We start from the raw sequence: 23,815 nt of genomic DNA on the forward strand, positions 1-23,815 counted from the left end.
TGTTCAAAGGTTTATTGCGGACATTTTCCATCACGATGGTAAAAAACGAATACCTAATCAAATCAATAGATACAAATCAATACCATACAAATCAATGATTATAGATTATAGTGTTTTGTGATTGGTTATTATTTGCATGTTGTATCATTATTTGACTGCTAATACAGTGCATAGTTTTTTACTGCTACCCTCTGTAGTGTATTCCAACTTAGGTTGGGCATTAGTGTATTGTTAGTTGTAATGTGTCAGTTAAGTTTTTTCACCTGAGGACGGGATCAGATTCCAGATCTCAATCGTTGTGTTTTGTTTTTTCCCATCGTGATGGAAAATGTCCGCAATAAACCTTTGAACAACATTAACTCACCATCACCAACAATGAACTTCAAACAAAAAACTATGAAAAATCGCGCGGTGACCGAAAACCAATCGCTCTAAGCAAAACGGCCGCCGCAACAGCGATAGTAGCTGAGTGATAATCGCTATGCGACTCACTACAGTCGCTCCAAGCAAAATGGGCCTTTGGACAACCTAATTACCGTAGGACTAATTTCTATCGCACATCACTGCGATTGCCTATGGTTACTGCTCCATTTATTCCTTTAGTACCTGTAGTGTTTTTAGTGCTGAGCTTAAACACACTGTGATTGTGCCTGCACCTGTCTTAAGCCCCTATCCCTTAGATCAACGTCCCCAAAACTATGTAAATATGACCGTGCATAAAGCATGAATTTAATTTTAAAGTTGGAATGGGAAACCCTATTATTGATAGATTTTTTTTAAAAGGCTCTACAGTAGATTACCAAAAATTTCATCCAAGATGGGTGGGGATAAATGTCAACGAATGTGGACAGCTGCTTTCTCGTTATTGGACGCCTACGTTGGTTTATTACTGTTAGCCGATCAAATTATAACTGGTGATAAAACAGGTTGTAACTTCAATTGTAGACAAAAACATAGCCCATAAAGTGGAGGCACACAGAATCCACCCAGAAAACAATATTCTATCCTATATTGTTCTGCAATTTTCAGGGTTTGCAAACCATGTCAGCAAGGAAAAACCAACTGTGTTTTGGGGTGGTAAGGTTCGAGCTTATTATAGAACTATAAACTCTGAGCGGTACTGTGAAACTTAGAAGAGTAAACAAGCACCAAGGAAAATTGACGTCTACAATTTTACTATTTAATGACAATAATGGAACTCACAAGTCTAACTTATCCAAATGCTCTTAGATGCAGGTGGATAACAATGACCAGTGTTAATGTAATGTAAATAAAGCTTCAAATTATTATTTTGATAGTCTGTTGTTTATAAAACTGTATAAGAATACATACAATCGATGTTTTATCATTTGCAGATTGATGGAAACTACACCGGTGAACCCCCGCCTCTGGAAGTGACTATTTTTAATCTCAACGACAATATCGACAAAGCCTTCTTGCTGGAAAAGGTAAGTTTTAACATTTTCTGCACTGTTACAAAACAATTATCATTTCAATCTTACACAAATGTGGTCAATTCAATTACAGGCTTTAACAGATTTATCGTACATTCAAACATTGGCTTTTACGGACTACTATGGGTAAACTAAGTATACTATTTACAGTTTAAAATGACTATCAGCAGTAAAATACTGGATAAATCTCTAACAGAAATAACTGCTTTTCTCAAATTAATTTTTGGACACTTTAATTATGAATCATTTAATTCAAAAAGACACATACAGGTGACATTTTTTACAGTGTTTAACTTACATACTTCATACTTTTTCGGGAAAAAATAATTTAATTGTGAATTATGTTAAATCAAATGTTAATGAACCTCTTTAATTAGGTTAGCCTTCTCAGTAGAGATGCAAGTTATCGTTGTTTCCCAGCAACACAACGGCGACAGCAACGTTTTTCACCTGACAATAACAGGTTGCCACATCCTGTTGTTCAGCAACATTGCTAAATGCCTGTTGTCAATGGGCATTGTGTCCCAGCGATTGTTTTTAAATAAGTTAGACGTTACTGAACATTTACTAAGAGGTGCAAACTGATCATCGACAACGTTTTACAAGACATATGACTCTACTTCTTAGCTCAGACATGTGTCTTGATAAAAGACAGTTAATATAAGTGATTCCTCACCTTGAGCTCTGAAGTGTTATTAGATGATAAAACAAAACAAAATAGGTTTTCCTGGGTAGCCTATTGTTAGGAACCTCAACTTTTCTGGCGCAATAGTTTTCTATTTCTTTCAACACTAAAATCAGGAAAATCCGTCAAGTGGTTGATTCAGAATCGTGAAATAAAATAACCCTGTCACGTTTTAATATAAGAGTAGTATAACTTCTCCTATTATTTACTATTGGGACTTAGGTTTACAATCTTAAAAACTGTTATTAACAAATGTAAAATTATTACAAAAAAATTCAACAAATTTTAGGATTAGGCTACTAGCTTTTACTAGTTAGGCCTAGGTTTACAATGCTTTGGTTTGAACTATTAGTCCTAGATTTACAGCTATTCTATCAATTGTAATGAAACGTATGTCATATTTTTACATGTAAGTTGGACGATTCAACGACGAGCCGTTAATTTTAAGTCTATGAATTAGTTATGAACGTCACGATGGTTAATGACTGAATTAATTAATGGTTTTGGTTTATTACGACATCCATTAATTTGTCCATTAAATTTGTCATCTGTGTTTGAGAACTCGCGTGTATTTTAGATTAATTTCATAGTGGTTTAATTGGTACTACTGGGTTTTCAATATGTTTCATATTCTGTTGTTTTCCTATACTAATGGCATTTATATTTATGATCGAAATCATAAAAATTTAATAGGATGTTGTACGATAAAATACAAAAAAAATATCACTTTTTAATGATTTTTTAATTGCCATTTTAATTATTTAGGGTTAGGTAGCTGTTAAAAGTGGAATTGGTAACAAAAAACAATAACAATTACTGTATCTTTATTAACACTGATATTTTGAAATACGTCTGTGTATGATTATTTCGTCTACAAGGTTGGCAACGTTCCGTGCAGTGGGCCCGGCCGGATTAGCGACTTCCAGAGTTAGCCAATTCCGCTGCGGGACAAAATCAATTTAGCGGGTTCCGGAGTTAGCCAATTCCTGACTGGGACGGTTAGCCAGTTCCGACACACGACCGAGTTAGCGACTTCCAGAGTTAGCCAATTCCTATGTCTCTTCAAAATCTTACATATCTGCCACTAAAACTGTTTTTTTATTGTTTTCCAAACCATAGACTGTTTATTGTATCCTTATATTTATTTTATTAGGTCGAAAAGCTATCATATACCCAACATTCTTGTATTTTCAGTCAACTGTAAAAAAATACTACAAACATATTTTTTTGCCCACCAAAGTTGCAAAAATTACATTAAACTTGATTAAATGTTAGTTATGTTTAATTACAGTTTTATGTAGTTATGCAACAATGCAACACAAAATTGTCAAGTTCATACGTAGAATTTGTATATGGTGCAGGCTAGTAAGCTAGGGAGCAGATCTATAAGGTACATCCCTAGTTATGATGTCTATGGAACATTTTGCTTCAAATAATTTATGATCCATGATGTTCATTTAATACATCTTTCGACATATTTTGGTAAATCCACACTTCAGGCCCAAACAAACACTGAGATAATCAAAATGGTCTTTGTTTGCAGACTACTAAAAGTCACACTTAAAAATAGCTTCCATACGAAAAATGTAATCGATAAGTTATTTAAATAACTCGATCTTTTTGTTGTTATTCATAATCAATTGTCCTGTTTATCTTGTTATTCAGGTACAGAAGGCGGGGCCTGTTGATGAGATGTTTATTTACTTCCACCCCTTGACCAACAAGCACTTGGGACTTGCGAGAATTGTCTTTGAAGATACCAAGTCAGCCAAAGCCTGCGTTGATCGTCTCAACAACACCTCAGTCATGGGAAAGTTGCTCAAAGTATTTCTCGACCCTTTCGGTAAGTTCCTGGATGTTTGGAGTCTGGACAAGATCGTGGGCGTATTGAAAATATTATCTGACAATATGGTTACTCTACAGTGAAGTGGTAGAGCAAGGGGCTTCAGTCCCTGAGGTCCTGGGTTAAAATTCTGCCAATCGACAATAGCTTTAGCTTAAAAAAAGAGGACAATTTAAACTACTTTAAAAGAACGCAAACATATTTTAAAATTTCTATTTTATTTTATAGAAGACTTTTTTCAAACAAAAATGATGATATTAATTTAGCCTCAATCACGGAAGACAATGATGTCTCCATGACCGCATGAGATGATTACGACTTTACCTTGAGTTTGGCTTGATCGAAAGTCTTAGGCTGGCACACCCTTAGTTAAAATAAAATTTTCTTTTTGTAATATCTTCATTTACCTTCAATGTGCCATGTGTTTGGAAGGGTTTAGACTTAAATTAGTTAGTTCAAAGTTGTATTGCAGTATCATTTATTTATTTTATTCTAAATCTCCTTCTTTTTCTCTACAAAATGAGCATATGACTAGGTTATCATAAGTAATTTAGACACTGCAAATTTCTAAAAAGAACTCTCGCGAAATCACAAAAATGACAGGGACATTCATCCAGACCATCAGGCAGTCCTAAGATTAACTAAAGAACAAATTAGAGGAGAGGGAAAATTACTTTTTGACACAAGACAATTAATGTAGACGTCATTAAACTTTTGACAGGCTACCATTTTGGATGGAGAAGAGATAGCCAACTCTGGTTTTCACCATTCTTTAAAGTTTTTGTAAACACCTTCAAATGAGGTGACACTTGAAGGGGGTTTACATTTAAACATTTTGAGTTACCTCCAAAATCCCCCTCTTTTGGGAGACACAAAATTTTCTAAATCATAAAATGAAACTGCCTGCTTGGATTGCATGATCACCAAAAGGATATCTCTGTATATTTACTTAGAATAATATTAGATGGGCTGTCTTGACTTTTTATCCACCCTGTATAGTCTAAATATATTTTTAAGTATTATTAGACATTTGTTAATGTAATTTCTGTAAAGTTAGAACAATATTAGATGGGCTGTCTTGACTTTTTATCCACCCTGTATAGTCTAAATATATTTTTTAAGTATTATTAGACATTTGTTAATGTAATTTCTGTAAATTTAATAACACGTACAATCCTGATGTAGAAGTTATTTATTTACACTTTAATTCTGTCAAAACAAATTCAGTATTAGTGCCACAGTAGAGATGATCTTTTCTTCACACCAAACTTAGAAAGGTGTAACTAATGGTGTGTGATTGTAGGGAAAGAGCCTCTTGGTCACGGCAAACCTCCTGATATCCTTCTCCACATTCCAGTCCATGTAAGATCCTTATCCTCAATTCTTTTCTCCTTATTTTTTTGCCATAATATTTATAGTAGGCCTATGTAAAATTTAAAAGTCAAATAATACTGTACTTGCAGCTTTATACAACAAAAACCTAAAGTCTAAAAACCTCCCATGAATGCTTTGTTTAGTTGGCAATGGTCTTTATAGATTTATTTCAAAAAGTGCCAACTTCTTTTACACATGTATAATTTTATTGCTCAATTTCAATGCATTTGTATGCTAGTGTTTCATATTTGACACATTATTTGGATTAGTTCTTAAAACTTTTTTTTTTACCCTAATCAAAATCATTGGATGGTTCTTTTTAATATAAAACTGTTTTAATATTTCTTCAGTTGTCAGACCAATCTCTCTTTACTGATATCACATTATCTTTCAGGTGAAGAGTGCCAGAAAAAGTTTACTGAAATGACTTCTGAGAAAAAAACTGAAAAAGAAGTCACGACTGTAGAGACTAAAGCGGAGGAGAGTTCTTCCAAATCCAAACCGAGTAAGGAAAAAGAAGAACCCTCGAAAGTCAAATCAACAACCACATCAAGTACGAAGTCTTCTGAAAAAGACAAGATTAGTGAAGAAAAAGAAGAGAAGCATAACCAAAATAGTGACTACCGAAATTTCAGAAGTCGGGATTTTCCTACACCAAATTCGTCAACCAGCTCAGATCAAGGATACCATACGACACAAAGTGAAACACCTACATACGGCAGTGGTTCTGAGAGGAACTACCCATCCAGCTTTGCTAATAGTACTGCCTCTCCCTTTGAAGCTCCTGCTTTTCCTCAGTTAAATCATGTTCAGCCTCTTCAGAGTATGGCTTTCACAATGCCCCCACCCAATATGGGGAATCCGGGTATTCCTCGTCCTCCTATTAGCATGGCTCTGCGCCACCCAAGACATCCGATGAGGCATCCGAGCATGCCGATGCCGTATCACATGCCACCGCATCACCCTCTACCTCCGCCCAACTGTCCCCCACCAAATTGTCCTCCCCCAAACTGTCCTCCGCCCAACTGTCCTCCCCCTAACTGTCCTCCTCCACATCATCCACCCCTACCTCCTCCCCCAATGGGCATGAGACCACCCCAGTGGACTAACTGGTCGCACCATCACCGCTGGGAAGGCCCACCAGGCCCACATCCTTTGCCTAAAAGCACTCCGACCTGGATTGCTCATACAACCATTGAAGAAAAAGGCCCACCTGTTAATGTGAAACCACAAATCAGTCCTGGGGCGACTCAAGGTGTAGGGCAGAGCCAGCAAAACTTAGATCTTGACACTAGGATAGAACTGCTTCTAAAAGAAAGAACAGCTGGAGGTATGAACCCACCTTTTCTAAAAATTATGAGTGATTCAGGGGAGTCTGATGATGATTTGAGGAAATCACCGTCCAGCAAGCTAAAAGGAAAGCAAGATACGATAAACTCACGGCTGAAACAAGGTTTAGGAGAGAATCAATCGAATACGTCGTGCGACAGTTCTCTCCCGACTGACAAAGATAAGACTGTAGATGAAGAACCTCGATCTCCTCTTTCCCAGCCGCCTTCTCCCTTTGTATCTGAGGAAGCTTACTTACATTGGTATAGAAAGGGTATCGAACAAACGAGGAAAGCTAAAATCCAAGAGTTGGGATTTTTAACTAATGTAGCCAAACTCGCTTCAAAGGATGAAATTCACAGTGAAATAAGTTCAAGCGAAGATGAAATCCTTACAAGAAAAAGCCCTTCTTCCAAAGCAAATGAAGAGGAAATAGAACCTAAGTCGACTCCTCTTCAAGATGAGATTGACGATAGAATGAGCCTGTCAAGCTTGAGCTCAGGAGATGAGAAGATCGAGACTGTACCAACACCGTATCATCATCAGCCTCCTCAACATATTCCTCCGCCTCAACCCTTACATCCTCCTCTCCACCCCATACATCCACATCCTCACATGCCTCCTATGAATGGTCCACCACCAAGATTCATGTCCACTGTTCCACCCCCACCGATGCCGTACCAGCCGTACCACCACAACAATTACCACCAACCTCATTTCCCTCATATGCCACCGGTTCATCACCAACCGCAGCACCATCCACAGTACCACCAACCTCCTCAGTACAACCAACCTCCTACAAACCCATTCTGGCACAGACAACCGATGCCTGGAGGCCCAGGCCCAGGTCCAGGTCCAGGCCCAAGCCCATACCACATGTACAATATGCCCTCCTACCCCCAGTTCCATGGGAACTCACCTCATGTTAACAGGCCTCATTATCCCATGAGGCCTCCAACACCTGTTCAGACAATGCCGAACAACTTTCAGAACATTCCTCCGAGTACTCCAGCTTCACAACCGCCGCCGCTATCCAAACCACTTCCTCCTTTGCTTAAGTAAGTGACACTGTATGGGTTTATAAATTGATAATTAAATCATTGTCATGATAACATTTCAATATCTGCAAGAAACAGTTCTATGATTTATTCTCTGGAAGCTATGTTAATTTATTTCGCCCTTACATAGCCAACATGACTTGCTTTTGTATTTGTCTCAGTTCTTCATTTCTGGCTGTTGCCTTCCGGATTACTAAACAATTACTAATCTGGAGGTAACAAAAATATTTATAACCAGGTTTCTTCCTTGGCTAGTGACCTGGAAAACCTGGAAATGTCAGGGAATATTAAATATCTGGAAAAGTCATGGAAAAGTCAGGGAATTTCGCCATAAATCAGGGAAAATTGTAAAATGTTTAAAATAATTTTAATAATTGTTAGGAAAGGTCGATCTGGTGAGAGTACATATGCCGTGTGGGTGAAAACTAAGAAATATGTCTGTACAAATAAATTTTGTATTTTTGTACAAATTAAATTTTGTTATAAACTGCATATCATCTTATCAAACTCAGTTTAATTTTATTAAGGCAAGTTGCAAAGTTTGAATATAAACTAGCCTGTATCTATAGATTTTATGTATTTTTTTGAAACATAAGATATTCTTCAGATAAAGATTAGTCCTTTTGAAGAATTGGTTAGGATTAAAATTGTAATTTTGAATTTGTCGATCAGGGAAAGTTTAAAAAAAATCATGGAAATGTCAGGGAAAAGTCAGGGAATTTTTCAATGTGATTTCACTAGCCACCCTGTTGTATATCGGGTCACTATTTAGTCCGGTCAGGTGATAATCAGTCACAACCTTCTACCTAGGACCAATATCTCATCCCTCTTCTTCATTTTTGTAAACTGCACAGTAATGACAGCAGGATGCTTAGCACTTCTGGCTGGATCAAAAGATGAGCCGCTTCTTTCTATATTGTTATTCTCCAGGCTCACTTGTAATCCTCTACCACATTCATGATTATCTACTTAACAAACACATTTTTTCCGCTACTTATCTTTATATCAAATAACCTTTCTTCCATGTTTCCAGTCGTAGCGTTTCTCTGAGTTGTTAATTTGCTTATTCTAAAAATGAATTATTTTAATCAGATTATTTAGTTTCTTCTTTTTCCAGCGCTGACATGGTTTTGAACTGTATTTTTATGGATTCATTTTTATCATTAATAAACAGCTGGCTTCTTTTCATTCATTTGCTTTGAACATACCATATCAACAATCCCCAATTAGTTCAGTATCATCTATAAGTTCTTTAAATTTACGTTAAGCATTTTCTAATATCAGTTGTCACTTAACACAGTAAGTCTTGTTATTACCATATGCCAATCTCAAAGAAATTCATTTTTCTTTGTTTAGCACTGTATTTATTCTAAAAATGTAGTCGACCCTTCTAAATATGTGAAAAACATTTTTTAATTTACTTGTCTGCAGTGATTGAAATTCTGACATTATTGTAAGTCTATTTATCCTAGTTAACATAATTTCTCGATGTTTGTAATATATATTTTCTATCCTATCTATTCTCAATCAACTGCTGTTTTATTGTAAGAAGCTCAGATGAGGTAAGGAAGAGCACCTTGAGTAATTTAATTTGTCAAATTCATCAGTTGCCTGGACATGAAGGGATCAGGATGTGCAATAATCTAACACTTGATTAAATGAGTATGGACCTACATCCACCCAAAAAGAGGATTAACGCATGTGTTTTGGTAAAAAACATCCTAACATGATACTCGGTTCTTTCCTTTTATCACAAATATAAATTCAATGTTAAAGTCTCTTAAGGAATATAAAGGACACAAATGAAATGTGTATGTTTTCAGAGATGTTGTTGACGGTGTAACCAAAGAACTAAAACAAATCTTGAAAAGAGACTTCAATAGAAAAATGGTTGAAAACACTGCCTTCAAGAGTTTTGAGCTTTGGTGGGATGAGCAAAAACTGGCGGAACAGGTAATCGACTATTACAGTTTGTTTTTTTATCTTAACTCTTATATTTGAAAATGTAGGCCTATTCGTTATTTACATTATTTATGTTAAAGTTTTTATCAAACTATAGGTATGAAGTCATGACTACGAATTTCTATTGAGCTATAAATAGTGCTGTTGGCAGTGAATTTGTTATATATTATGCTACATTTGTGCTATATAACAACTTTATCTTTGTGAAACTATATATAAACTTGATTTGTTTTTATTTGACAATTTTTGTCAAGAGTAAAATTTGCTTCTCAGAGGCAGTTTACCAACAAAAATAGTAAGTCTTAAATAATGTCAACCACTTATAACTCATTATTACCATACTCTTCTACCAAATGCCATGTAGATTATTGTTTATTGTATTGTACATCTAGGAAGTAAAGACTGCTTCGGTAGAGTCAGGAGCCACCACTACAAAGCCTGTCCCTACAGAGTCTCCGTTGACCAAAGACAGTTACCTCAATTCTAACAAAGTGTTATTGTATTGTACATCTAGGAAGTAAAGACTGCTTCGGTAGAGTCAGGAGCCACCACTACAAAGCCTGTCCCTACAGAGGCTCTGTTGACTAAAGACAGTTACCTCAATTCTAAAAGTGTTATTGTATTGTACATCTAGGAAGTAAAGACTGCTTCGGTAGAGTCAGGAGCCACCACTACAAAGCCTGTCCCTACAGAGGCTCTGTTGACTAAAGACAGTTACCTCAATTCTAAAAGTGTTATTGTATTGTACATCTAGGAAGTAAAGATTGCTTCGGTAGAGTCAGGAGCCACCACTACAAAGCCTGTCCCTACAGAGTCTCCGTTGACCAAAGACAGTTTCCTCAATTCTAACAAAGTGTTATTGTATTGTACATCTAGGAAGTAAAGACTGCTTCGGTAGACTCAGGAGCCACCACTACAAAGCCTGTCCCTACAGAGTCTCCGTTGACCAAAGACAGTTACCTCAATTCTAACAAAGTGTTATTGTATTGTACATCTAGGAAGTAAAGACTGCTTCGGTAGAGTCAGGAGCCACCACTACAAAGCCTGTCCCTACAGAGTCTCCGTTGACCAAAGACAGTTACCTCAATTCTAACAAAGTGTTATTGTATTGTACATCTAGGAAGTAAAGACTGCTTCGGTAGAGTCAGGAGCCACCACTACAAAGCCTGTCCCTACAGAGTCTCCGTTGACCAAAGACAGTTTCCTCAATTCTAACAAAGTGTTATTGTATTGTACATCTAGGAAGTAAAGACTGCCTCGGTAGACTCAGGAGCCACCACTACAAAGCCTGTTCCTACAGAGTCTCTGTTGACTAAAGACAGTTACCTCAATTCTAACAAAGTGTTATTGTATTGTACATCTAGGAAGTAAAGACTGCCTCGGTAGACTCAGGAGCCACCACTACAAAGCCTGTCCCTACAGAGTCTCCGTTGACCAAAGACAGTTTCCTCAATTCTAAAAGTGTTATTGTATTGTACATCTAGGAAGTAAAGACTGCTTCGGTAGAGTCAGGAGCCACCACTACAAAGCCTGTCCCTACAGAGTCTCCGTTGACCAAAGACAGTTTCCTCAATTCTAACAAAGTGTTATTGTATTGTACATCTAGGAAGTAAAGACTGCCTCGGTAGACTCAGGAGCCACCACTACAAAGCCTGTTCCTACAGAGTCTCTGTTGACTAAAGACAGTTACCTCAATTCTAACAAAGTGTTATTGTATTGTACATCTAGGAAGTAAAGACTGCCTCGGTAGACTCAGGAGCCACCACTACAAAGCCTGTTCCTACAGAGGCTCTGTTGACTAAAGACAGTTACCTCAATTCTAACAAAGTGTTATTGTATTGTACATCTAGGAAGTAAAGACTGCTTCGGTAGACTCAGGAGCCACCACTACAAAGCCTGTTCCTACAGAGTCTCCGTTGACCAAAGACAGTTACCTCAACTCCATCTTAGACCACAGAAGAGAACTAGATTCTTATGGTTCATTTGGACTTGGGTTCCGTGCCACCCTTCCTAAAATGCCATCATTTAGGGTAACTATATAATTCCTTTTTTTGTTTCCTAACCTTCTTATTCTACTTCTACTTTTGAATTGGAACATAGTTTTTTATATAGCTTTTTAAATTTGTTTGATTAAATTATTAAATATGATTTGTATACTTTTCTTCATGATGACTGATGATATATTCTCTAGTATTTATAATTAAAATATGTTCATAAACAAGCAAACTACAACGGTTTACTTATTTCCACTTATTTACAATAAACTATGGTTTATTTGATTTCATTTATCATTCTTGTGACAGGTTCTTTTTTCCTTCTGGCCTTTTGTCTATAAAGTACAGTTTTTTTTTCTTTTGATGTGCACTTTTTTCTTTTTTTTTACTTGAGGTATGCTCAGTTTTGCTGATAGAAAATGTTACAGTAGCACTCCAAATATTCGGAACAATTGAGACCAGACCCCATCTGGATACCCAACAATCTAATTGAATTGTTCTTAAGCGAGTTAGTGTAACGTGTAACTAACTGTCCTCTGTTTTTAGAAAAAGGTACCACCACCACCACCACCAGAAGAGTCCAGGGACGGTGAAGAGCCTATGGTCGTGGAGGAAGAAGAAGATGAAGATGATCCATCTCAGGTGAATACAAACTCTCTAGTCTCTAGTGAGTTGTTTAGAAAATTTATTGAAGTACAGCTAACATTGTGTTTAACCCTTTGCCCGCCATAAGTGAGTATAATTGAGCACCACAAACATACTGCCAGCACCATTAGTCCCTGTACCTACCTACTCACATAGTCGTTTCTATCCACAATTATTAGTTATGACTATGAGCTCAGTAGTCCCTCGAGTACAGTAGTTCTTCGATAATTTGGATCCTACCCTATCCGGCTCAATCCCCCCTTAAAAAATACATCTTTTAAAGTACCAAGACAGTTACCAAGAACAGGAAAGTCAGGAATTATGATAATGATCATAGTTTTTGTGGGAATATGGGGAATTTTGATATTTTACCGGAAAAATCTTATTTTGATTTTAGTGCGGTCACAGCAAAAACTAAAATATCTTCTGTGGTCACCGTAAAATCGTAAATACCTTTCACAGTCACGCCAAAATGGTGAACATCTTCCGAGGTCATGGCAAGATTGAGAACATGTTCAGTAGTCAGTTTTTGAGATACTTAATTTCACAGGCATCTATATTGATTACAGTTGACCCCCCCCCCCCCTGGATAATCGAGGTTTACTATATTCTGTTTTCTGGTAAGTAATTGTACTGTGGAGGTTAACTATTCAGTAACTGCCTTAAGTTTCCTCCGCTAACCTGTTCATGGAAAAACTTTAAACATGTTTCCTATAATCCCAAAAAGTACAACCTTGTAGCTGAATTTTTCGTGGCTGCTAGGCTACTATGTTTTGCGTTATAACCTGCAAATTGATTGTGTCTCTGTTTAATTGATTGCCTACCACATATTCTTAGTTCATTAATCAAATCCTTTCTAAAATTTAGCGGCTAAGTTTTTTTTTTATATTAAGCTAAAACAAATTAAACAAAGTAATATTGTTTTTGTTTATTTTCTTCAACACAAAGTTTATATACTCTATGATTGGCAGGGTGACTCAGGGATTGCCTCTCAGAGTAAGGAAAGTCAAGAGTCTGAGGAGGTTCAAGATGATAGCACTAGTAGTGCCTCTGACTCTTCCTCAGACGACGATGACTCATCTTCCGACTCTTCCAGTTCTAGCGAGGATGAGCCTATCATCAAAGCTTTGAGCTTCCTTGACGTTGAAGACATTGAGAGATATTTGTCGTAAGTAATTTATCCCACCCTTGCATTGAAAGTCTTAAATGCTTTAACTGACCCATTTGTCTTTGATCACCCTTAGAATTAGTTGGCGTTGTATTTAATATCATGTTCATCTTGCAGTAAAGGCATTTTTTGTCTTATGAGAGATATCAACATTTCTGGAAACATCATGTTTGTTGTGAGTTGTGTCAACTGTCCTTACAACCCTTGTAAAGGTGCAAAGTACATTTAAATTTAGGGATGGGTCGTTTATTAAAGTCAGTTGTCGGTTTTACCGGACAAAGGAAAAAACCGGTTTTGTTATTTTGTAATCATTTTGCTGGTTAGGAGAACATAAAGGGCTTATCAGATGTTTGTTTACGACTTTCATAATTTATTACTCTGTTAATGAAGCAATAAAAAACTAATTAGCAGTCCCAAACCCACTATTATTTTATAATAATAATTTATCATACTTCCAAGAACTCAGCACATAAAGGTTTTATTACTTAGATTGTTAATCTCTTTATTCCCTTATTTTTTACTGGGGTAATTATGAAATCTAAAAGTCTGTTATCATGGTAATGATAGTTTTATGATGGTTGTCTCAAACAGTATTATTGTGGTGGATTATTTTTACCGATGGCTTTTGCCTACAGGGCCGGTTTAACCCATACGCAAACTACGCGGCCGCATATGGCGCCACAAAAAAGTGGCGCCGTGGCGCCAACGGAACAATTTTTTTTTAACAACGTAATTTTGTTTATTTTTGCTCAGAGTTCAAGCATTCAAAGCACCACAATCAAGGCATTTATTCTGTTTGTACCAACAGCACTTGAAAAATGTGTATATTTGTACAGCCCTACAACAAAGACTTAATGCCATTTGCAGTTTCGTTTCGATTTGTAGTGAGCTGACGCTCGGCAGCGTACAGCGCGGCGCTTTTGGGTTTAATTTCATGACTCATGCTCGAGATAAGCAAGCGCGCAGCACCACTTGTTACAACAAGAAACTTCCCTCCCTTCTACTTCTGATACCTCTCCCGTCCTGGAGCTGAGCATTACGTTGTATTGTATTGCACTCTTTTAGTTGTATACTACACCTGTTCTGAACCAGATTGATACCGACTCAGCAATTAAAGAATTTGCCAAGATCAAAGCTAGGAAAATTAATTTTAACTGCTAAGAGCTTTTCTGTTCAAGAACTGTTCAAATTGAAAATTTGTTATTCTTTTTGTCAAGGTAATAAATTTGTTTTTTCATGTTTTCTACATGTTTAATGTGTTCAATTAAAAATGCCTCTCTTGTCATCTACCTACACCTGTTTTTCATTGTAATAGGCTTTGTAAAAACTTATATCGTATCCAAGTTATTTGTAAAAATTGTGTTCACATTTAGAAATACATTTTTAACTTAGGCCGTGATGCTCGTCAAGCATGACGTCACGATAGACGACGGCAATGACGTAGGTATTTATTTTCCAAAGAAAGATTAAAACAAACAGCTGATCACTAACGGCAAACATTGCGCCATTGCCGTCTTCTATAGTGACATCATGCATGACGAGCATTAGGGACTGTTTTTTTAGTGTGGCCTTGGTTTTGCTAAAAATTATATGATGAGTAAAAGTGTAAAAATGTTAAATTTCTGGGAATAATAAACAGTCTTTTATTGCAAGTATTCTTCTAACCTAAACTTATAAAAAGGTTCTCTTCCCAAAATCGTTAGGAAAAAATTCACAAATATAGTTAAGTAATGTTCATGGGTTGTGGGGGGAGTGGGTGGGGTGGTAAGGGGGGATTCCAAATGGCGCTGATTCGGGTGTTCGCTTAACTCTGAAAAATTCCTAGAACCGGCCCTGATTGCCTACTCCTACTACCATAGAATTGTTTATGGTTTCATATTAAACGTGTAACTAATTTACAGTTATATATTTAATACTTAAAATATGTTTTAACTATTTTATCGTCAATTGATGAAACCACAAGCATGGTTGTTTGCATGTTTTTAACATTACGCAGGCCTACCTTTGTCTTATAATGTTGATTGTTTAGGTTTGAATATTTTTTGTGTTGTATACCTTATGCAACATAAATCTTATCAACCAGAATGATGTAGTGACTTTGCTAGTTCAATAACCTTTTTTTTTTTTTTTGTTATTCAAGCAATTTATAGTAAGTTACGATTTCCATTTTTTTACGTTTGTACTACCTTTACATGAGTAGAGAGAACATTTTTATTTAAATAAGTTATTTAAGGGAAAACCCGAAAACCGACAAACGAGAACCGATTTAAAAAAAAAACCGAACCGATAAAACAGCAACTGACCCATCACTATTTAAATTATTTGTGTACTTTTATGCCTTACATTAAGATAGATTGGGGTTAGTGAAGATGCATGTCTTGAATTTAGAATCAGTGGTTTTTGTAGCAAAAATTAACATTAGAGTGTGAACTAAAAAGTTAAGAAGTAAGATCGCTTAAACTGCCACTCGAAATACTTGGCACGGTGAACATAAAGTGGGCAGGAACAAAGCTACACAAGAGCTCCACTTTCACACATTTCTGGTCTGAGATGCACCTAGTTGTCCTCTTTGAGATATACAATGATAAAGAAGAAATCAATCTGTAGGGACACTGCATTATGTACAACAAAACTCATTAAATACCCTATTGAACAGCCCTTACCAAACTCACCACTTGCCAACTATGGTTCATGCTTCAAACTCAGTATGTAGAATTCCTTATTGACATTTGAGATTTTTTACAGGCCAATACGTAGATATTATTTCACCTTACCAAAAACCAGATCTTTAACATCAAATTTATTTATTTGGTGAGAACAGCCTTCTTAAATAGCAACCTTATTGATGTGAACTATTATTTAATATGATATATATACTATTATTTAATATATATTTATTTAATATATTTATATATACTATTTTTTAATATATTTCACCCCACATTCATGTTATTTTGTCACTAACTAGAATAAAATAGTGTAAAACCTTTTTCATGTTAAAACAAGCACCAGAGGTTCTGAAAATTAAACTATTTTATTTCAATTAGTTAAAATATTTGTCCACAAATAAAAGAACAAAATCCCTTTACAGATAAAACAAAAAATAATAAGTCCTTTGAGTAGATAATTTAAATAGGGAAATTATGTATCTCAACAATGAAACCCAATCCAAGATCTAAACAGAAGAAAGGAGTTGCTTATCATTAAAAGTTTGACTTCAAACAGGCCTATTGAATTTTACTGATAACAAGTGAGCCCTTTTGTCCTTGGGTTCTTTCTTTACGGTAAAAACCATGTACTTTGAAATAATCTAATTACTGCATTCACTAATACAGTGGTTTATAAACTGGGTTTAACAAATTCACTTCTTATTTGTAAGTATCAAAACATATATTTAGAACTTATTTTGCATTGATCTACTGGTTTACCCAGCTGTCAGCCACCATTCATCTTAATCTACAAAACAGGTTAATTGCTCAATTAGTACTGTATCAAATTTATTAATGCTATGAAATCTGACCTTACAGAACGAAAACACCAACTGGTCTGAGCACTCCCATTCCGTCCGATACAGAGAGCTGGATATCAGAAAAACCAGATCTGACTGTTTTTGAGGTGGAACTAGAAGACAGTGAAATGACTATGGAAGAGCCAAGTCAGAGTGTAATAGAGGAGATGGATGTGATGTCACTGCCCAAGACTCCGAGAGTGGACCATTCTAGTGAGAGTGAGGATGAGACGACGTTAGCCAAGCGGAAAGAGAAGTTGGAGAAGAAAGAAGAACCTGTGCTGTCTCCTCCTCAGCTTTCACCTCCTCATATCAGTAAACCAGGTAGGAGTTAAAACACAATTGTGTCATAAAGATTCTTTACTCCCCCTGCTTTTGCACACAAGTTAGTAGTTTGCACATAAGTTTATTGTGAAAACCGTGCGACTTTGATTGGTTGTCTCTTAATAATAGGGCTCTGTGGTATAGAAAATTTACGGTCAGTACAATTCGGTACGGTACATTATTTTGTGCCATGATTCTCGGTACGGTGGGTTGGCTACCTGTAATTTTACCATTTTCTTCTCAGGATTGTATTCAAACCATTATTTTTAATTTTATTACTTTGACATTACTATAAAGATGGATATTATCCTACATTCATGGTTCTCACAGTACTATTCATTACTAAAACCTTTAACTTCTAACAGGATTGTCTCAAGAAAGAAACACAGTTAAGATAAAGGCTTTTCCTACTTTATTACTAAAATAAGTCATAGCCATGATAAAAGGTTTTAAAATTAGGTTAAGTAATTTTAGGAACTAACATGTTTGAAGCAACAACCTGACAAAAAGATTCAACTTTACTGGTAACATTATTCCAACTAACACTTAATAACTGGGTGTTTAGTTTAAACTTTTAAACACATATCAATTCAATTCATTCTACACAAAAGTAATCTCATATAGTCCATAATAATATTGCAAATATTCCACAATATCTACAAAAACTGGTTAATACTGTCTGGTTATAAATGAATAGCGTAGTAAAAGTTTTGCAACAAAACCGTTTTCCTGTATACCTGAACTTAATACACTATTTCATGTAAAGATAATTATAACAGATGGGATTATGACAAATGAGACAGTCCTTCCTTAGGACTGTGTAGTGCAGTTCTAACCTACAAATTGATTGTGTCTCTGTTTATTATTGTATTCATCGGTTGTCTTTTTTTTATGATGTTTTAATTCATATTTAAAATTTTGTTACTAAAGTCAACTTAATTTTTCTAGCCGTCCAGAAAGAGAAGTCCCGTTCAAAAGCTAACGGTGTGATGCCAGATGCAATGCGGGACATTTTGGAGCAGAAACTGCACAAATCAAAGAACAGAACAGCACCTCCTCACATAGCCCAAGACCACTCTTACTGTTTGCCTGCTATAGACGTACCTGCATACATCAATCATGACCACGGCTACAGTTCCAAGAGTAAGGGACGAACCACTGATGAACCTGACCTCAAGAGAGCCAAGACTGAACAAATAACCACTCCTGCACCCAAGCCGAGGTAAGTTTAACGTCTATCAGTAGAACCTCTCTTAACCCTTACCACTCTCGTGTCGGCCGTGAGCCAACATCGGCCATTTCGCAATCGTATCACATGTTGGCTTAAACAAAAATTAATTAATTAATTTAACATTTTTTTTAAATATATTTTTTTAAATTTTATTATTAGTGTAATTGGAAGTTAAAATACTGTTAGACATAATGACCCACGTTATAAATTAAACCTAGAGCATAGGGCATAGGCCCTTAAAATGAGAGAAGTAAGGATTAAATGAAATGGAGGGGGAATCTTTTGGATAGCAAAAATGTCTGTTATAAATGAAAGCTTAACCGTGCAAACTGGGGCATAATGCACTGACACTTTAGAGAATCTAACAGGCATTTCTAGGGTTAAAAAATCATTTTAACAAAGATTTACGATATTGTTATGTCCATTAACAGTTCTTCAATCTCAATCAACAGTTATTCACTGTATCAACCTATGTAATCTGTATGAAATATTATATTTTATAGCATCCAATTTTTTAAACGTAATATGCACAGCTTAGATTGTTTTTGTGCCATACTCAGAAGTAGCATTTGTTATGATTATTGATTATGATAACAATCATGAAGCGTTGTCAAAACAAGTACAAGGATGGATAAAAAACACAATAATACATTTGATTAATTCTATTGTCATTGGGATTTTTATCTAGCTTTATTAACTATTTATAAGGCATAACTACACATTCATAACAATATAAACCTTGTTTTGCAGTAAATCATACTCTAAGCGGCCCATCATGGAGGAGATGCTTATTCTTTATGAGTTCCTCACCAAGGGTATTGATGAGGAAGACGTCAAGTATATGAGGCAGAGCTACGAGGCACTACTGTCGTCAGATGATAGTGTCAGTTACTGGCTCAACGACACTCATTGGGTCGACCATCCAAATATCCTTTACTACTTCATACCTTGTTTTACTTTTTCTTTTTAATACTTTCTTATGAAATGGCGAATTTTAAGCCAAGTATGAATGGAGATGAGTGTAGGATGAGTGGCGCGTTCTTGTAGTCTTGTTAGTGACTAAGGCTGACATTCTTTAGACACAGCTGTTAATTAATAGCCCAAACAGCTAATGGCAACTAAGGGACCTACAGTTTGTAGTGGAATCCGAACCACATTTTTTCCTTGGTATATATGAATTGGTCTAATTATCAGGATAGTACTGCGGATAGTCGTAATACTCACTACTAAATTTAGTTTTATCATATACTTTCAAGTCTCTCTAACTCAAAATTCATGGTACAATTTTTATTAGGATTATATGTAGTCCTACTTAAATATATTGTGTGTTGTTTTGTAGAGGTTTTTTTATATTAAACAAGGCTTTATGAGGTAAATTAATCTAAACTCTGAGTAACTCAGATTAAAAACAGAGTAATTTATTTCTAGGGATGGGCCGATTCTGACTTTCAATTTCCAAATACATCAATTCCTTGGGAACCGAGGAATCGTTGATTCTCGATTCTCGCGCACTAACCTTTTAAAATTGTGTTTTTCCTTGTAAGAGTCTTAATATGTTTCTGTTGGATTTGATGTATAAATAATGATTAACAGATAGGTTCAATGTGTTCTGCTCAAATAACATTACACTTAAGTTACGGAAACATCGATATTTCAATAGTTATTAAAAAACGTCGGTTACCTAGGCCTACCACCGACGTAAAAAACATCGAACATTGATGTTTAAAAAGTATCACCAATCAATGCTCATATTCCTAGACGTACGGTATATTGATATTGACTATCGTACTTGACTCGTACTCTACTATTTCAAGTCGTTGGTGCGTAATGTAATGCCGTTGAGGTTATGTATGTATGTGATTTTAAAATAAGCAGTATAAATCTGAAAATGGCATCCAACAAACGAAAGAAAAGCGATGTATGGGAATTCTTTTCTAAGGAAAATGAAAATAGCACGTTTGCTGTTTGCAACATTTGGAATTCCACTAAACACATGTTAGACAGGCTTTTAGAAGAATGGAGAGCCATTTCATAAGTGGCTATTGAGCTAAGCAAGCCCATGTATATATACCGACTCACCATAAACCAGATAAACTCACCAACTCACTCAGCGCTATTTAACTTGATGATTATTGAAAGTTTGAAGTATTTTCCTGAACACAGTGCACTTACAGACCTATCTTCCGATGTGCCCAAGAATATGAACAAGGACGACTGGCATATACACAAAACTGGTTGTGCAAGGAGTGAAGGGTACTACAAGATAGATAGGGTGCAGAAGGCCAAACATAAGGTATTTATATACATAGGTAATTAGTTTTGTATGAATCTCATCTTATTTTATGTGTAGGTAGGAGTCTAATTAATCCATACCTTAAGATCTTACCAAAAAAGGTTCAGGGTCAGGTTAATCGTTATTTACATCTAAGAAACATATTATTGGTTTGTCAAAATGTAATCTCAAATCTCAACATCAACCAAAATATTTGGAAAAGTTACAGTTTGAGATTTGATCTGCAATTTTCAAAATTCTAATCAAACCAAATAAAAAACTATGATCTGACAATAAGATAATTCAGAGAGATTAAAAGTTCAATTTAAAAATAGAATCACCTGGTCCCTATAATGATGTTTTTAAAATTAGATTGTCTACAGAAATTTGATCTTTTCAGCATCATTTTGGACAAAACTTGGCTCCGAAGGAGGCTGAATCTGAGAAACCAGATCCGATCTGCCCCAAGCCTCACATGGGCAAGATGTTGTCTATCTCTCGTGAGGCTCGTAGTAACCAGCGTCGTCTGCTAACTGCCTTCGGAACTGTAACAGACAGTGACCTTCTCAAGTTCAACGGTCTTAAGGTAACAACCCTCAATTTTAGTACCTAATACAAGTTTAATATTTGTGGTGTGTGGATTATTAGTTCAGGAAAAAGCCTTTCTACATTAGAAAATACTTTGAAATAAACATTAAAAGATCTGGAGAGTTGTTTTGAATCAAATGGAGTTTTTACTAAATTAATGCAATTTCCAGGACTTCCATATCGTTTATAATTTTTTATTTTACAGAGCAGTATGGTAGTCCTATTAAATTGCATAATCAAATGTGGAAAAAAACTGATAACTCGGTTGTTTGTCATCCGATTTTAACAAACAAGGTCTTATTTGATTTGGATTTTAGTTCTCTATCTTTTTGGTCTGAAAAACAATTTTCTTTATATTTACGGGTTCCATGAAATTTGGCATTAAATATTTTAAATGGCCGCCATATTGAAACTTTGTAACTTTGTATTAATTTTGCATGAATATGACGTCCTCGTCGCCAATGTTACATCTGTACTTAATAAAACTATGCCAATACGCACTAATTGATAAATTATTACTGATTATGTAATACGTAAGTAATTCTACCACAGGAGGAAATGATGCGTGCGATCATACCTGCGTTCTGTAGTCAACTGTCCGTCCTTTCGTCTAGAGTGGGCATGTGGGATGAAGGGTCAAAGTTCAGACTAGGCTATTATTGTAGGCTATTTGTATTAATGAAATAAAATATCTTCTGTTGCTTTAAACCAAATAATCTTTGCTTTACTACAAAATGGATTGTAATTGTTATGGGAAAAGTGAAAAAAATGCTTTATAAAGTAAAATACAGTGTTTATTTAATACAGTAGTAAACATAGTAAATAAACAGTACTGTACATAAGAATAGAAACAATAACGGTGCGTATATCAATAAATACAGTATACAATAAAAAACTACTGCACTGTGTATAACGTACAGCAATGAGGCGTTTGGATGGGTCGCCAGAATTTTATCCCCTGGAATTTTTCCCCCTAGAAAAAGCTGACGTCACTATGACGTAGTAATCTGAGCGCTCTAAAGTTTGTTCGCGGCCGGAATTTAACCCCCGCGGATTTGGAAGTCTAATGAAAATTGACAGAGCGTGATCAGTTAGATTAGCTATAAAAACTGGAATTTTACCCCTTGTCCAACAAGCGTTTAGGCAACTGTACATGTACGGCCCGAATTTTGACCCCTGGATTTTAACCCCGGATTTTAACCCCGGATTTTTACCCCCCGTAATTTTACCCCCAGATTTTAACCCCCCGGAATTTTTCCCCCTGGCCAGATTAATTATTATGAATTAATTCTTTAAGTTTTTATTAAGTAGCCTAGCTTAATTTATTTGTAATCTCAACTAAGTAAACAGGTTTCTTTATTTAATTTTTATATTCAGGATTTGGGTTTGGGGCCAAATGGTTAATATGTATAATAAATTTATGTTATATAGACTAAAATTTGCATAACAAAATTAAATACCTCGAATCAAACTACAGTACGTATTTTACTATTAACCATTTGATTCCATTCCCACTCCATTAAAATAAAATAGTATTTAGGATTTATCTGTTGTAAAATCGGTAAAACAATGTTACAAACTAGGCTATAATAATTTGCACTCATTTGATGGTTGGAGGGGGAGGGCCAAATTGTGGATAGCCTAGGGGCGACAAATCTTCAAATCCGCCAATAGTCTACCATGCTACCATAGGCCAAACGTGTTAATAGCCAGTATAAGCAAGCACACGGCAACACTAGCACTCGTACGCAGTGGGTTAGTACGACTATCTAGTGGTGAAATGCAGTGATGTGCTACACCCGTGACTCGTCGTCAAAATACTTGAAAATCAACCCATTCCATAGCAGGTTAATTTTTAAAACAAACATAAGTAATTGTTTGTTATCCTTCTACATTTAAAGTTTACTGTTTAAATATTTAATTTTCCTACAGTCACCCGACAAAGTTGGCTTCCTTGTACTGTTTATAGTACAGAAAGCTGCTAATTGCTGCATATTTATACTTTGCCGTACGGTTTATACTTTGCCGTACGGTTTATACTTTGCCGCACATCAGGATTCCAACGAAACAACACAAAACAGCGTGGTTCTATTATGCACGTAATCCGTGTACGCTTGGAAATAGGTTGGCAACACTTAAAGATAATAATACTATGAGCAGCTGATTGACTATTATAACTGCGATTTAACCTGTCATTTCGTGTTTATAGTTTCGGTATTTCTGAACTTTCTGGACTTTTCTTTTAAACGTTTTTAAAACATTCCTACGATCTTAATAAACAAGAAAATACCTTTAAAGCATTTTTTTAGGCGCGGAAACCATTTCAAATTACAAAAACATACGGAACTATATTCTCAAAACGCGGAGCACATTTCTTGCC

At 35.7% G+C, this 23,815-nt stretch overlaps 1 protein-coding gene across 1 annotated transcript in view; it reads left to right on the forward strand.

Moving 5' to 3' along the window:
* LOC129005622 (histone-lysine N-methyltransferase SETD1B-A-like) overlaps positions 1–23,815 on the forward strand; it is a 49,977-nt gene that overhangs the window by 10,361 nt on the left and 15,801 nt on the right. The window contains exons 3-14 of the mRNA XM_054434579.1: positions 1,356–1,448; positions 3,805–3,982; positions 5,751–7,743; positions 9,567–9,696; positions 11,556–11,735; positions 12,246–12,341; positions 13,316–13,512; positions 17,040–17,344; positions 18,293–18,566; positions 19,326–19,501; positions 20,744–20,868; positions 21,248–21,433. Coding sequence (XP_054290554.1) covers positions 1,356–1,448; positions 3,805–3,982; positions 5,751–7,743; positions 9,567–9,696; positions 11,556–11,735; positions 12,246–12,341; positions 13,316–13,512; positions 17,040–17,344; positions 18,293–18,566; positions 19,326–19,501; positions 20,744–20,868; positions 21,248–21,433 — 3,933 coding nt within the window. The remainder of the gene's footprint in view (positions 1–1,355; positions 1,449–3,804; positions 3,983–5,750; positions 7,744–9,566; positions 9,697–11,555; positions 11,736–12,245; positions 12,342–13,315; positions 13,513–17,039; positions 17,345–18,292; positions 18,567–19,325; positions 19,502–20,743; positions 20,869–21,247; positions 21,434–23,815) is intronic.

The sequence above is a fragment of the Macrosteles quadrilineatus genome, unplaced genomic scaffold, assembly GCF_028750875.1.
Source record: "Macrosteles quadrilineatus isolate MER2022 unplaced genomic scaffold, UCM_ALF_1.0 Scaffold_28__1_contigs__length_1566739, whole genome shotgun sequence".
NCBI classification, from domain to species: domain Eukaryota; kingdom Metazoa; phylum Arthropoda; class Insecta; order Hemiptera; family Cicadellidae; genus Macrosteles; species Macrosteles quadrilineatus.